The 14,473-nt window shown below is 40.0% G+C and overlaps 1 protein-coding gene across 3 annotated transcripts in view; it reads left to right on the top strand.

The window, feature by feature from the left end:
* The window catches only part of rnf152 (ring finger protein 152), a 90,127-nt gene extending 79,807 nt beyond the window's left edge, over nucleotides 1-10,320 (top strand). For all 3 annotated transcript variants that reach the window (XM_074693811.1, XM_074693810.1, XM_074693812.1), the window contains exon 3: nucleotides 3,832-10,320. In XM_074693811.1, coding sequence (XP_074549912.1) covers nucleotides 3,986-4,630 — 645 coding nt within the window. In that variant the 5' untranslated portion in view covers nucleotides 3,832-3,985 and the 3' untranslated portion in view covers nucleotides 4,631-10,320. The remainder of the gene's footprint in view (nucleotides 1-3,831) is intronic.
* Nucleotides 10,321-14,473: the final 4,153 nt, after the last annotated feature.

Raw genomic sequence — 14,473 nt, 5'->3', positions numbered from 1 at the left:
AATCCTTCGTGTTATAGATTCAGCAAGGTCCTGGAAACATTCCTCAGAGAGTTTGGTCCATATTGACATGATAGCATCACACAGTTGCTGCAGATTTGTCGTCTGAACATCCATGATGAGAATCTCCCGTTCCACCACATCCCAAAGGTGCTCTATTGGATTGAGATCTGGGGACTGTGGAGGACATTTGAGTACAGGGAACTCATTGTCATGTTGAAGAAAGCAGTCTGAGATGATTCCAGCTTTATGACATGGAGCGTTATCCTGCTGGAAGTAGCCATCAGAAGATGGGTACACTGTGCTCATAAAGGGATGGACATGGTCAGCAGCAATACTCAGGTAGGCTGTGGATTTTAAACCATGCTCAGTTGGTACTAAGGGGCCCAAAGTGAGCCAAGAAAATATCCCCCAAACCATTACACCAGCAGCAGCAGCCTGAACCGTTGATACAAGGCAGGATGGATCCATGCTTTCATGTTGTTGAGGCCAAATTCTGACCCTACCATCTGAATGTGGAGCAGAAATCCAGACTCATCAGACCAGGCAACGTTTTTCCAATCTTCTGTTGTCCAGTTTTGGTGTTGCTGTGTGAATTGTAGCCTCAGTTTCCTGTTCTTAGCTGACAGGAGGGTCACCCGGTGTGGTCTTCTGCTGCTGTAGCCCATCTGCCTCAAGGTTGGACGTGTTGTGTGTTCAGAGATGCTCTTCTGCAGACCTCGGTTGTAACCAGTGGTTATTTGAGTTACTGTTGCCTTTCTATCAGCTCCAACCAGTCTGTCCATTCTCCTCTGACCTCTGGCATCAACAAGGCATTTTGTCCCACAGAACTGCTGCTCACTGGATATTTTCTCTTTTTGGGACCATTCTCTGTAAACCCTAGAGATGGTTGTGGGTTAAAATCCCAGTAGATCAGCAGTTTCTGAAATACTCAGACCAACAACCATGCCATGTTCAAAGTCCCTTAAATCACCTTTCTTCCTCATTCTGATGCTCAGTTTGAACTGCAGCAGATCGTCTTGACCAAGTCTACATGACTAAACGTGTTGAGTTGCTGCCATGTGATTGGCTGATTAGAAATTAGTGTTAACAAGCAGTTAGAGAGGTGTGCCTTATAAAGTGGCCGGTGAGTGTATTACCTCATGTTCTGGGGTTTCTTTGAGGAAGAGGTTGAGGATGATGCTGTAATTGAAGGTGTCTTCCGTTCCTTGACTCACAGCAGATGTGACAGGATCAATCGATGATGTTTCATTCAGCTCTGATAAGCCGTATCTGCCTATTTCACTTCAAATTTAACTTCTAAATTTCAATCCTTGTCTTGCTGAAACCTAACCATCACCAAAAGTATAAAACGATCCTTCTCTCTACTCCAAACAACAAACCAAAGAGACTCCAGACTGAACAAACTGCTGAGAGGCTGCCTGGTGTGAGCACAGTCTTATCTGTCACGCTCACATCCGTCTCCCCACAGGGCGCTTTGAGGACTTTAATTGCCTGAGATCTTGTTGTGATAAAGGACTGAGATGTATGGTGTTGCAGGGCAATCAGTGGTCACCTTTCTCTCTTTTTTTATCACCTCTTTTCTCGCCGTCTCTCCCTCCTCCATCTGTCTCGCTCTTCACTTTCACTGTCTGCCCACGTCCTCCCCTGGAGGGACGTCGGCTCTGTCGAGAAGGCAGAAAGAGAGAGAGGAAATCTAGTCGTCTTTGGTCCTCAGCAGTTTTCACACTTGACAATTTGGAAGAAGGAAATATAATATAGAATCAGCAGGGCCCTGTTTGGTATTCATTATTTCCTTGGTGCTGTTTTGACAGGGTTTAATCATCTGTAAAAGTCGACCATCACCACTTCCGGATGGATTAACACGGTAGAAGTGATTATGCAAGAGAAGTAGGAGGAGGAAGGAATTGTTTATGGAGTCTGAGGCCTGAAGGAGACGGTTAAACGCACTTAACATCGATACTGAAGCAGCGGGTCTCGTGAACCTGCCGTGACTGCAGGCTGCAGGTTGGGATGTGTGCTGCACAGAACAATGAGTCTTATGAAGCATTCTAACTAAGCATTGTTGAGCTGATTTTATGTATTGTTTAAAAAATATTATTGATATTGAAGCAGTCAGAACAGTCGGCTGTGACAGAAATCATTGGGACCTTTTGTTCCTGCTGAATAATTTGAAGCTGCAGAGACCAGAGACCTGCGTGGATAAATATGTGTGATTAAATCCTTTTATAGTCTTTGTAGATCAGAGCATCGTGTTTACATGTGTTGACTCCAGGAGGAGTCATTTCTACTTTCTTCAGGGGCTCCAGTAAATAAGTACCGTAAAATCTGGAATATAGGTCACACTGGAAAATAAGACACAGTCTGTTTTTGATGCTTCACCAGAGAGACATTGGTTTCTGGTGGTATTTACAAGCTATCCCAACAATAAGTATTCACACAAGACAACAGAAAATTTTGGTGTTGATATTAATCTGTCTTCTTGTTTGTCATCCTTCACAGTGCAAATGTGTAGCTCCATGTCCAAAGACAAAACTTTGGAAAGATTGTTGCACGATTTTTTGAGTAAAAACTCTGATTTGATCTGCGTATTTGGCTTGTGGGAAACCTTTGGTTTAAAGGAGGAGATAATGATTCTAAAAGTTCATCCGAGGCACAAAATTTGAGAGTGAATAAAAATGAATTCAAAAGGAAAAAGTCGATGGTTTTATTTTAGTGCAGTGCACATTTTTGTAGAAGAGACTTTTCTGCACTTGTTTTTTTGCAACTTTTAGTGTTTCAGTTTGAACCAGTTTGACTTTAAGAATATTTAAAATACACAACATGAAATTCACTCTGAGAGAAAAGATATGAATATAACATAATTTCTCTGTAATATAATAATTATGATATAATATTATTAATATTTTAATTCAGTATTTTGTTCATTAAAAGACCAACAAAGCAAAACAACCCCATGGAAAAATAACAACTGAGCAAATTCTAGAGAACCTGACATCCTCGAAGTTGTTTTATTATAACTATTTAATTTTCATTTTTTTTTATGTAATTATGTTTTGGTATTTATTTGATCTTATCTGGTTTTTATATATATATTTTTCTTTGTCTATATTTCTTTCTTCTTTTTATTTATTTATTTCATTATTATTATTATTATTATTATTATTATTATTATTATTATTATTATTATCATTATTTTGGTTTGAGGTATGGATAAACATGCCATAGATTTTTTTTTTAATATTATTATTTGTATTTAAAAAAGACAGTAAAATAACAATAAGGCAACATTTATTTATTTATTCTATTATTTATTTAGTTATTATCTATTTATTTCTAAAAAAGCATTAACAATACTGGATTAGGGTACCAATTGGATTGTTCATGTATTTTTTCTTGTTAAGAGTATGTTTGTTTGTTTGTCAGCTTCTTCGCAACCCTGTTAGCATGCGCAGCTAATACCACAAGAGTTTTAAAGTGTTAAACATGAACTCAAAGATAATTTTGTTGGACAAACCTTTGACTTTTTTTAATCTAACCTTTCCTAAGGGTGCATGTTAAAGTTATACAAGTGAAGTTGTGGTGGAGAATATTAGTGGTTAGATTTTAGAACAAATTAGACACCATATGTGTCAGTATTCAAGTGGTTTTGGTGGGTTGGGGAGATATAAAATGAGTTAATGAGAAACCAAAGCTGGTGCTTTGCGTTAGAGCTCAGTTTCAGTTTCTGATAAAAAAAGGCCAAAATTCTTAAAGGACTGAGAAACTGAACACAAGTACCAAGATTTTACTGATGCCTTCATTGTTTAATTGGTGTTTTCCTTCTGTTTGCAGATGGTTGACCATGGTGCCACCAACTTGGTGTGACAGAGGTTAATGAAGAAGTGGACCAACCATCACTCCATTTGGAAGACCATTTCAACTTACCTTTCCTGAAAAAGTTTCCTCTGAGCAAGTTTAACAAAGGACCCTCCACCTTCTTTAAATAATGGAGACTCTTTCCCAAGATTCAATTCTGGAGTGCCAGATCTGCTTCAACTACTACAGTCCTCGGCGGCGGCCCAAGCTCTTGGACTGCAGACACACGTGCTGCTCGGTGTGTTTGACCCAGATGCGCAGCAGCCAGAAGGAGATCCGTTGTCCCTGGTGCCGCGGCGTCACCAAGCTCCCGCCGGGCCTGTCCGTCTCCCAGCTCCCTGATGACCCGGACATCATCACTGTCATCGCCATTCCTCACGCCTCTGAGCACACGCCCGTCTTCATCCGCCTCCCCAGTAACGGCTGCTACATGCTGCCGCTGCCAATCGCCAAGGAGAGGGCGCTCGGTCTGCCCGGGGAGCTGGGATGTCGTTTTCTGCCCGGCAGCCAGCAGAAGGGGGTGACAGTGGTGACAGTGCCTGAGCAGCAGCCCCTCGGTCTGGGGATGGGTCTGGAGGGCATGGGGATGGGGCTGGAGGGAGGCGAGAGCGACAGGAGAGTCAGTCACCCGGTGGGAGCTGGAGGGAAAGGGTCCACGTGGTCTGGCGTGTGCACAGTGATACTCGTGGCGTGTGTGCTGCTTTTCCTCCTGGGCATTGTGTTGCACAACATGTCCTGCATCTCCAAACGCTTTACTGTCATTTCTTGCGGCTGAGGATCTGGAGAAGGCTGCACAGACTGCCGCGGACCCCCCTGGACCTTGCCGAATAGCCCTTCCTTTCCTCAGGGTATGAGGGGGGACTAAACTCACACTATGGGCATTAAGGAAACAACAGAGCAATGTAGTGAGAGAAGAAGAGGAGGGCGGGGCGGAGATCCAGAAAACGTCTGCCTTTGTGTCCTACTTTTTTTAATTTTTGGGACTGAAATTAAAAAAGAAATAGAAACTTCACTTCACCTGAAACCCCCTGCCCTCCTCCTGTCCTTCCTTTTCCTTTGAAGACACTTTGGGATTTAATCCAGAAATGTTTTTTGGCCAGCTGATTTGTTCCTGGCGAAGGTCCGATCCGACACTCAGTCACACTCACAGCCTTTTGGATGGCCCGTTTAGTCTGTGGTTGGTAGAAGTACAACAGTTATCATAGCGTTGTGTAGCTGAGTGTCTGTTGGCGTCTCCAGCTGGTGCAGCAGTACAAAGAGTTTGGACTTGGCTGCGCTCTGCTCTCTGATGCTGCAGGAATTAACTGTGCAGGATCCACGTCTGGCCTTGTTTGAATCATCTGGGAAACTTAAAATCAACACAGCTTTTAGTTTGTTGTTTTTTTCCCTCTTCACGCAGCCTGTTCCTGTTCAGAACAAAGTGTGTTATGATGGCTCCATGTGGTACACAGATAATCGTCAAATCAGACTAAAGGTTGACCGCTCTGTTAATCCATGCCAGCACAGTACATGCCAAAAGTAAATACAAGAGAGAAAGTGAGAAGCTGTTTGACTGTTTTAACGCTCAAAGCACTGAAATTCCAAGAAATGGAGAGATTGGTCAGGAATCATGACGTGCAATTTCAAGCGGTAGCCATTTCTTCATGGTCAAACCTTGGTCTTGAACCATTAGCTTGTGTTGCTATCAATAACCAATTACCAACCCACCAATGTTTCATTTCATATCTAAAAACACAACATTTGCGCTCTTATTTTGAAATCTTTGCAGAGCCATTTTTGCCCATTGGTGGCATTGTGCAAGTTATCATAAGAGGCAAGAATTTGTTGGAAATACTATTATCTAGTATTAAGATTTGGAAGACAACAGACAATGTAAAAGAAATCGCCAATGTATGGAGAATACCGTGTTTTTTTTAAAAAAAAAATACTTTTTTTTTTACTATTTTTTGCATTTAGTTGCTAAATTTGCCTAAAACGGAAGCAGTTGGAAAGAGCTAATCTTTTATGAAATAACTGATTGACTGTCATTTGTCTTATTTTGAATATTGTCAAAGTTTTTTATGAAGCCTTCTAATCAGGTGCTACCAACATGCTAGCATAAACCTTCGCCCAGGTCTCAGTTAGAAAAAAAAATAGCTTGTAGAGTTTGAAAAAATATGAAATTTCATGAGAAATTAAACAATTTGATACCCCTTTCATATCAGGAATTGTATGGTTTTAAAAAAGGCATTAATTAATGTAGCTAAGTTAGCTAGCTTGTAATGGATGTAGTAGGAATAAGATAGCCTGTGTACACCCCCCTACCAAAGATATTAACCCTCTATTAGCGTCTCTGAAGCCTTCATTGTAGTGCTCAATGCTAGACACTACATTAGCTACAATAAATATATCAACATGAAATCACAGCTTTTTGGTAGGACTATAAAAAATGAATTTCCAAACTGTAGCTAAGTTCGTGAAATTTGGAGGGGCATCATGTTTGTTGCCCTCCTCATCCCAAAGACACTTGACAAGGACTAGCATACTACATGAGTTAGCTAATGCTAATAGCTCCCCATTGAACCACCACTGTAAACACAACCTTTAAATTTTAACTTGCCAAAAATTCTCCAAACAGTATTAACATTTCATATTAAGTTTTGATAACCAAGGTAAGCTAGCTGCTTCCCTCTGCTTCCAGTGTTACCAATAAGCCAATCTAAGCTAACTACCACCACATGCTAGCTCTACAAGCTAGCCCAGTATCTATCTGGCTCTTTTTTCTCTGACACATTCACTCATAAGTCCTGAAAGAAATTAAGGTTGTTTGTTTTTGTTTGCTAATCAATGCTAAGCACGCTATCTTTCATTGATTAGCTAACTTTTTGACCTGCACACCACCACCTCCCTCCAAAAACGGCCTCTCCTGCTTTAAACAGACCCTCACTGGCACTCAGCCCACACAAGTATTGACCCCCTTCATCTGAATATCGTCCTTAATTAAGAAAAACCAAAGGCTTCAGGGCTGACGGTGTGTGTTTTATGTGTGTGAGCTGTGGGTCAGTAGCTGGTCAGGAGTGGGCGTGAGCTGCAGGGTTCATGTATCGATTTATCTGCTTTTGAAAACCCCTCACAGTCCACGCAGATGGACGCTTCTCTTTCTTTCCACTTTTATACGTCGAGGCAGGCGGTTTGTCTGTTTACTGTGTCATTAAAGCAATGGAGTGTACAGAACACACGAACAGGGTGAACTCTTTTGTACAGCAGTCTCGTCATGTACAGGATGATTGTAATTTTCTCGTCTTTTCTGATAGATTTTTGTTGTTTACATGTTTACTTTGTGAGTATAAAAAAAGTCTGATTTGAGGTCAGTGGATACAAACACAACATGATGTTCAGGGCACGCAGAGTGGGCATGACGCACCAGAGACACAAAGTGATACAGAAGAATATACTGCACCAAATGTTATACATTTATTTACTCATTAAAAATCCCAAAACACACTTTAACATCATATAATTTAGCCATCAAAGGTTGTAAAAGTGTTGTTTTATCCTTGTTTTCTGTTTCTTTCCTAAGTTTGCTGCACATATCAGCATAATTTCCCTACTTATCTTCGCTAAACAAGAACATTTTGGACATTTCAACCAAAACACACACTGGGCTTTTTGCAGATCAAAGAAAATTGTGTTTTAAAAGCATTCAGGCTACATCAGGACGACTGTTTAATTTGCTAATTCAGTGAAAAACCAGACATAGTTCAGCTGAACTGGTCCATGAGGGACTCGAGCTGTTTGCAGAAACTCCTACAGTTGCTGTGAGACGGCACAAAAGCAGCGTGAAGCTCTTTTGGTAAAAGTTTGAAATGTTTTTAGCTCCAAGTACTCAGAGATCTTTGACCTCAAATGCTGAGAAATTTGCAAGTTTTATTTTTTAAGGTCAAAGTTGTCTGTGGCAGGAAGACTTTTTCTGCACAGTTTCTACGGTTTATGCTGATTAAGTTTGATAAATTACAATGAGTTTATTCTTATTTAGAGGCTTCTGTGCTTCACCAAACAGTATAATTCACACAGAGTTGTCCCAAACTGGCTACGCAGTCACAAAATTGGATCCTTTTTGTTTTCTGCATTGGACAATATACTCTGACCCCAAACTGGCAACCCAGTCACCGAGTCTAACCTATTCTTTTTCTTTCTAAATAGACAGTGGATCATGATGGACCCAAAGTGGCAACCAAGCCATATTCATTTCATCCAATTTTTTTTGATGATTGGCAAAGGATAAAAACTGGGAACCCATTCTTTCTAGTTTCAACACAGTTTTAACAGATAGATGATGGACCCAAACTGGCAACCCCATCACAAAGTTAGACCCTTCCTTTCTTTCGTCGCATTTATTTTAACCAGATTTTACTCTTTTGACACCGAACCAGACCTGGCAACCCTTGCTAAATTTTGTTTTTTGCTTTGTTTTATAGATTGGTGATGGACCAAAATTGGCTACTAAGCCACCTTAATTTTAACTCATGAGACCCAAACTGGCAACTCAGTCACAAATTCTGACCAGTTCTTTTAATTTTCTATTTTTTTTTCTTTTTCAAAAGACAACAACCTCAAACTGGCAACCCAATCACATTTTTTTCCCTGATTGACAGGGGACCTGAACTGGCAACCAAGTTAGAAGGTTTTACCCATACTACAAATCTACAATTTCATCTAGCAGACACTTTTGTCCAAAGTGACATACAGCACAAGCTTTGCTTATAGTGAACAATAACCCCAAACTGGCAACCAAATCCCTTTTTTCAACCTACTTTTTCTTGAATGACAGTTGACTCAATCTGGCAACTCATTCATAATTTTTTTTTTCCATTTCTTTAAGAAAAGTGAGGAGGCCAAAACTGGCAACCCAGTCACAAAGTAAGACCCATTCTGTCTTACCTGTGGACACTGACTCCATACTGGCAACCTTTGCACAAAGTTTGCCCCAATCTTTTTTCTTCCAATAGACAGTTACCCCAAACTGGCAACCAAGCAACAATTACCTCAGCCCATTTTTTTTTGTTTTGTTTTAAAGATTGGCAGTGGATCAAAATTGGCTATGAGCCAGTTAAATTTAAACCCATTAGACCCAAACTGGCAGCCCAGACACAAATTTTGACCAGGTCTTTTTATTTTTTCTTCAAAAGACAGAAACCTCAAACTTGCAACCTGGTCACTTTTTTTTTTTTAATTTACCGGGGACCTGAACTGGCAACCAAGTGACAAGGTTTTACCCATACTACAATTCTACAATTTCATTTAGCAGACCTAATTGTACTTTATTAACAGTTGACTCAATCTGGCAACTCATTCATTCACATTTTTTATCCATTTCTTTAAGATATGTGATGGGGCCAAATCTGGCAACTCAGTCCCAAAGTTTGACCCAGTATTAGTATTATTACTGTTATTAATATCAATGTTTTTATTCAAGAATAGATGGTGATCCCAAAATGGCAACTCAATCACAACTACTATTCCCTGATTTAAAGTAGTTGAGAGTGGACCCAAACTGGCAACCCAGTAACCCAATTTGACCCTTTTTTTTTTTTTTTACAGTAGCCCATGATACCAATCTGGCAACCCTGTCACAATAACTTCAGCCTGATCTTTTGAAATTGACAGTGGACCCAAACTGGCAACCCATTCCCTCTAATTTAACTCAGTTTTGACAGATAGATGATAGACCTTAACTGGCAACCTGCAAGAAAAAAAAACTTTTTTTCCAAATTTAAAAAGAAAATTGTCACCAATTTGAAAATTAAATTTAATTAAAGAAAATTAAATTTAATTGGAGTTTTCTTGCAGGAAACACGTCCTTAAACCAGCGTTAACAGCTCTAATATACTCAACGTGTGATTTTCCACACATTCATGATGAATGAACCTGTCTTTAGTCCTTTAGTCTTGCCAATCCATCATGTAGAGAGACTGTACGTGAGGTAATCAGAGGGTTTAGTCATTTTTCTACCATTATCGTGTCTGTTGGATGCTGATTTATTGGTTTATTGATCTGAAGGAGGCTGAATCTCATCGTTGTTTAGTGGCAAACAGTGTAAAATGATGCCATGCATAAAAACAAAGCATAAACAGACGCAGTGTTATATTTTTCTTTCCTGCCACATTGAATATTCTGAAATGAAGGTCATCAGTTGGTTGACAGGATCTTTCTAAGATAACCGTCATCGTTTCAGTTACATGACATTTTCCTGTGATTAAAGGGAACAACATGCATCTGAATCTCCTCCTCATCCTTTGTAAAGATTGTTTTTTCCACATTTTCTCACAGACGTTGATAGAGCGATGACTGTAGAAGCGTAGACAGGAGGCTTGTCATTTCTGTGCCTGTGTGTTTGTAAAAATGCCGTGAAGTTCCTGTTGTAGTTTCCTGTTTGTGTCGGGTGGACGGCGGCTGACGACGCAAGCAGCTGCTGTTTTTTTTTTGTGAAATAATAAAGAAATGCTCTGAATTACAACCTGCTGCCTCTGTTTTGAAATTACCACTGTGTTATTTAGCTGTTTGTGCCTGTTTTCACCTCTCACGTAGAGGAATTGCTCCGACATTTACTGCTTTAAACTCTTAGAAAAACACAGATTAGCTTTTAAATGCGTATTACTCTTCAAGACAAGAGATAAAAAAAAAGCTCATTTCTTCCAGCTCCATTCATCAAAGTCACATATTTCACGGTTGAGTGGACTTGGTAGAAAGCAGGCTCTCTGCGTTTACCCTCGGGAACCTCTTTTCGCCTCAAATATTTATTGATACAGTGAGCTGGAGGTAATTAACGCTCCCCAGGGACCAATTGCAGCGCGGCTCTGCTGCAGTAAAACACCTCTATTCCTCCCAGGCAGCTGCTAATGATGACCAGCATGCTCATCATGGCCTGCATGGCCTCAACCAGCCCGCTCTATCTGCTTAATGATTGGTCCTTTACTTTAATGGCTGCAGAGACAGAGCGGTGTGGACTTTTCGATTTTCAGATTTCATCATGAATCCCTCATTTGTTGTTTTGCCAGCAAGAGTGGAAGATGCTGATTATGATCAAAACTTGATTTCATGCTCCAGTGCACAGCCACTCTTTATGTTATTCGAATATTCATGTACATATATTAACAACTACCACGGTATCTCGATTATTTTATTTTTCTTTTAAAACTTTTAGTGAAGGCTGTGAATAATGAAATTTCACTTATAACAACACATTTTCTAACATTTCTCCCATCACTGCTTAAAGATGCTGTGAGGAGAATCTGTTTTAATTGCACTCCCTCGCCACCTTGTGGACCGGAGTCGCCACACACTGTGGTAGATTACTTTTAGCGACACGTGTGTTTGTTTTGGAATTAAATGGAGATCAGATCGAAACAAATTTTCTTTGTTCAAGTCAACTTTTTACTGGATACAACGCGCCGAGGTAAGGTATTTATTGGTACAGTTACGTAACGCTACGGGTTAAAATGTGACATCAAGCAAACGTTGTAGCAGCCGGCTATATGTTAGCCTGGTGCTCCGACCTATCCATCTTTTGTCCTTTATCTCCATGTCCCTCAAAAATAGGATGGCTGTGTATTACCTGCGACATTACGGACCAGCCACGCAGACATACTGCAACAAAATGGATCCTGTGTAAGTTGACACATTGATTTGAATGAAACCTATGTGATCCGTTAGCTGTAAAGGAACAGAGACGCATTGCAGAGGCATCTGGTGTATTTTAGCCATTTCTCCATCTGTCTAGAGGTCCTGATATGTGCCGGACTGAACAAGTGCTGATGTGAGTTGCTGGACAAGGGGTCAACACAAGATTGTACACAACACTATGGGCCATCCAACAAAAATTAGGGTATAGAAGAAGACAGCACTGCAGGTAGCCTGTTAGCATGGAGGATATTTAACCTGTGCTGGTTTTGTGCTTTATTACACTTCAGATGGATTTGTTGAAAGTTGAAAGGAGACGATCTTTAGTGGCACAGCAGTTTCCATGTGTGTGATCTGGCGTCACTTAAGCTTTTAACTTCAACTTGAACTTTATTATAGTCCCGTGGGAAAATTGTTTTCCAGCAGCAAGCATCATTTCACAGTACATGATAACACATAAATCATACGGGTATTACAAAATCAGGAAAAATCCTGAAGTCAAATGAAAAAAGGATGACACTTAAACCACAAAATGCCCAAGACTAAGAATCAGGCAAAACCCATAAAGTGCATTCAGTCATCAAAGTGCTGTGCTGTAGATAAATAAACAGTGATGAAGAAGATACAAGATAAAGCAGATAAAACGAGATTCAATAAAAGTCAATGAATAGGATTACAGTCTTAAAATCAACGATCAATTCTATCCACAAGAAATATAAAGCACAAGAAGAAAAACTGGTCAGGCCAATGAATTTGTTGGGCTCTGCTAAGAATACGTCTGCTGTAGATATCCTGCATCGAGATTGCTGCACTCTGATCACTTTGCTCACTATTTTGACCAGATTCACAAGTCTGTTTTTACTGAACAAAGCAAGACAACCAAACCAAGCAACCATACAGTATGTGACAGCACTTTCTATAAAGCACTGATAGAAAAGAGACATGAGAACCTTACAAACCTTGAACGTGTTCATTTTTCTCAAGAAATAAAGTCTCTGCCGGACCTTATTAAAAACAGCATCAGTATTTTAAGAATTATGCTGCGTTCCAGGAAACCTGTAACTCAGACATTTTCCCAGATGAAATCTCAGAGTTCTGACCTGAAAGCGTTTCTGGCAAATTATGACTTGTAATTAATTAATTATTTCAATCACAGAAGGAGCCTAAAACGTGCTCATTTAAGTGAGACAGAGGAGGGGGAACAGTGCATGAGGTAACAGAAGCTTATATTTTATATTTTAAAGGGATAGTTCAGTTTTTTGAAGTGGGGTTGTATGAGCTCTATGTGACCACTAAGGACATTAGATACAGTAGAAAGGTGTCTCCTCAGCATCTTGATGTCCAGTGTCCGTGGATGTTTCCTCTGTATTCCTTTCAGTCGCCATCTTTAGCAGCTCTTCTTCTGTGTACTCCGGTCCATACAGGTATCCTTTTGGTTCCAAAGTGAATGGAACTTCATCGTCGCTGTCATAGTCACTCATTTTGAATTTCCTACGCTGCCTCACAATCCTTAGAGTACAAACAAAAGAATAACGATACTTGATCAAACTTACACGAGGCTACAACCGGCGCCCGAAGCATAGCTTGTTTACATTCCCTACAGCTGAAAGGAGGAGGGGGGACGGAGCGCACTAGCGCTACGCGGAAGGACACATGACGAGTTAGTTAGGTCCAGATAAATGTTTATATTTCTGAAGACTTAGTGCACTTAAATAATATTTTATGTAGCGTACTCTTAAACTGTGGTATTACTTTTTGATTTTAGTTCTTGTAGGCAGAGAAAATAGCCTTTGAATTTGGTACCGTCTGTCCCTGTTAGCGTCTATTTCCTCGTCACCATCGATTACAGTTTGTGTCTTACTGAGGGAGAGGAGACAACTTTCTACTGTATCTAATGTCCTTAGTGGTCACATAGAGCTCATACAACCCCACTTCAAAAAAACGGAACTATCCCTTTAAGGTAACTGTTGTTACTTTGAGACTTATTTTGTATTGATTGATGCACTGAAAACTAGCTTAGGCCAGAGCAGCTGCCAATGATGCGTTAACAAAAGCAGATGAATAACGTTAGAGCAATACCTTGCGATGCCATATTGCTTAGGCAGTGAGGTGATGTCACTAGTCGTAACTCAAAGTACATCGATCACAGGTTGGAAGTTACAAGTTCGACTGCTGCTCCGGTACACTTTCATGAGTTACACACTGGAAAAAAACAGATATCTTATCTAGTGTTTATGTTTTATTTCAGTAGAAATGTCTTTTAGTCTTAATATGAGGCACATTCATCTGACTGGTCCAGAAAAATGTCTTGTTTCAAGTTATTTAAAGACTAAAATGAGGTCTGAAGAAAGTTTCGTGTAATAAGACATTATTCCAGTTTCAAGCAATTTTTGAGCATATTTCTCTTGTTCCATTGGCAGATTTTTTTTTATTTGTTACAAGCAACTCAGACCTCATTTTAGTCTAACTTCACACAAGACATTTTTCTGGACTCGTCAGGTAAATGTGTATCAAATATAACAAGACATTTTTTACTCAAAATAAGAAAATAACACCTATCTAGATTTCAGTTTTTTGAATTGCTGGTGGGAAAAACAGGAGTTACAGATTGCCTGGAACCCGGCATTACTAACCGTTGTAATGAGATTTGGACCAATCAGAATCCAGTGTTTAACAGAAATGATTCCTCCTGTTTAAAAACTTTGTTTAGCCTCAAACATTTTACTATTCTGTACGACTCCATCTCTGCAGCGAAGAACTTTGTCCTCTAATCCTTTCAAATATTTAGGTTTCAGCTGCCTGACAAACTGTAGGACTGTTCTCTGAAAAATTGATATTGCTTTTATTCACTCTGTTGCACACTGTCACCCAACACCGCCCCCGACAAATAGGAACCATAACTTTTTTTTTCCCCCTCGTCTCATCTGCTGCAGGGCTTAAACAGACGACAGTCCCCAAA

This window comes from Halichoeres trimaculatus, unplaced genomic scaffold (genome assembly GCF_033239565.1).
Source record: "Halichoeres trimaculatus isolate MK-OKI-2021-1 unplaced genomic scaffold, fHalTri1.1 fHalTri1_scaffold_18, whole genome shotgun sequence".
Taxonomy (NCBI): domain Eukaryota; kingdom Metazoa; phylum Chordata; class Actinopteri; order Labriformes; family Labridae; genus Halichoeres; species Halichoeres trimaculatus.
Note: the sequence above shows the minus strand (reverse complement) of the source record. Positions and strands in the feature narration are given on the sequence as shown.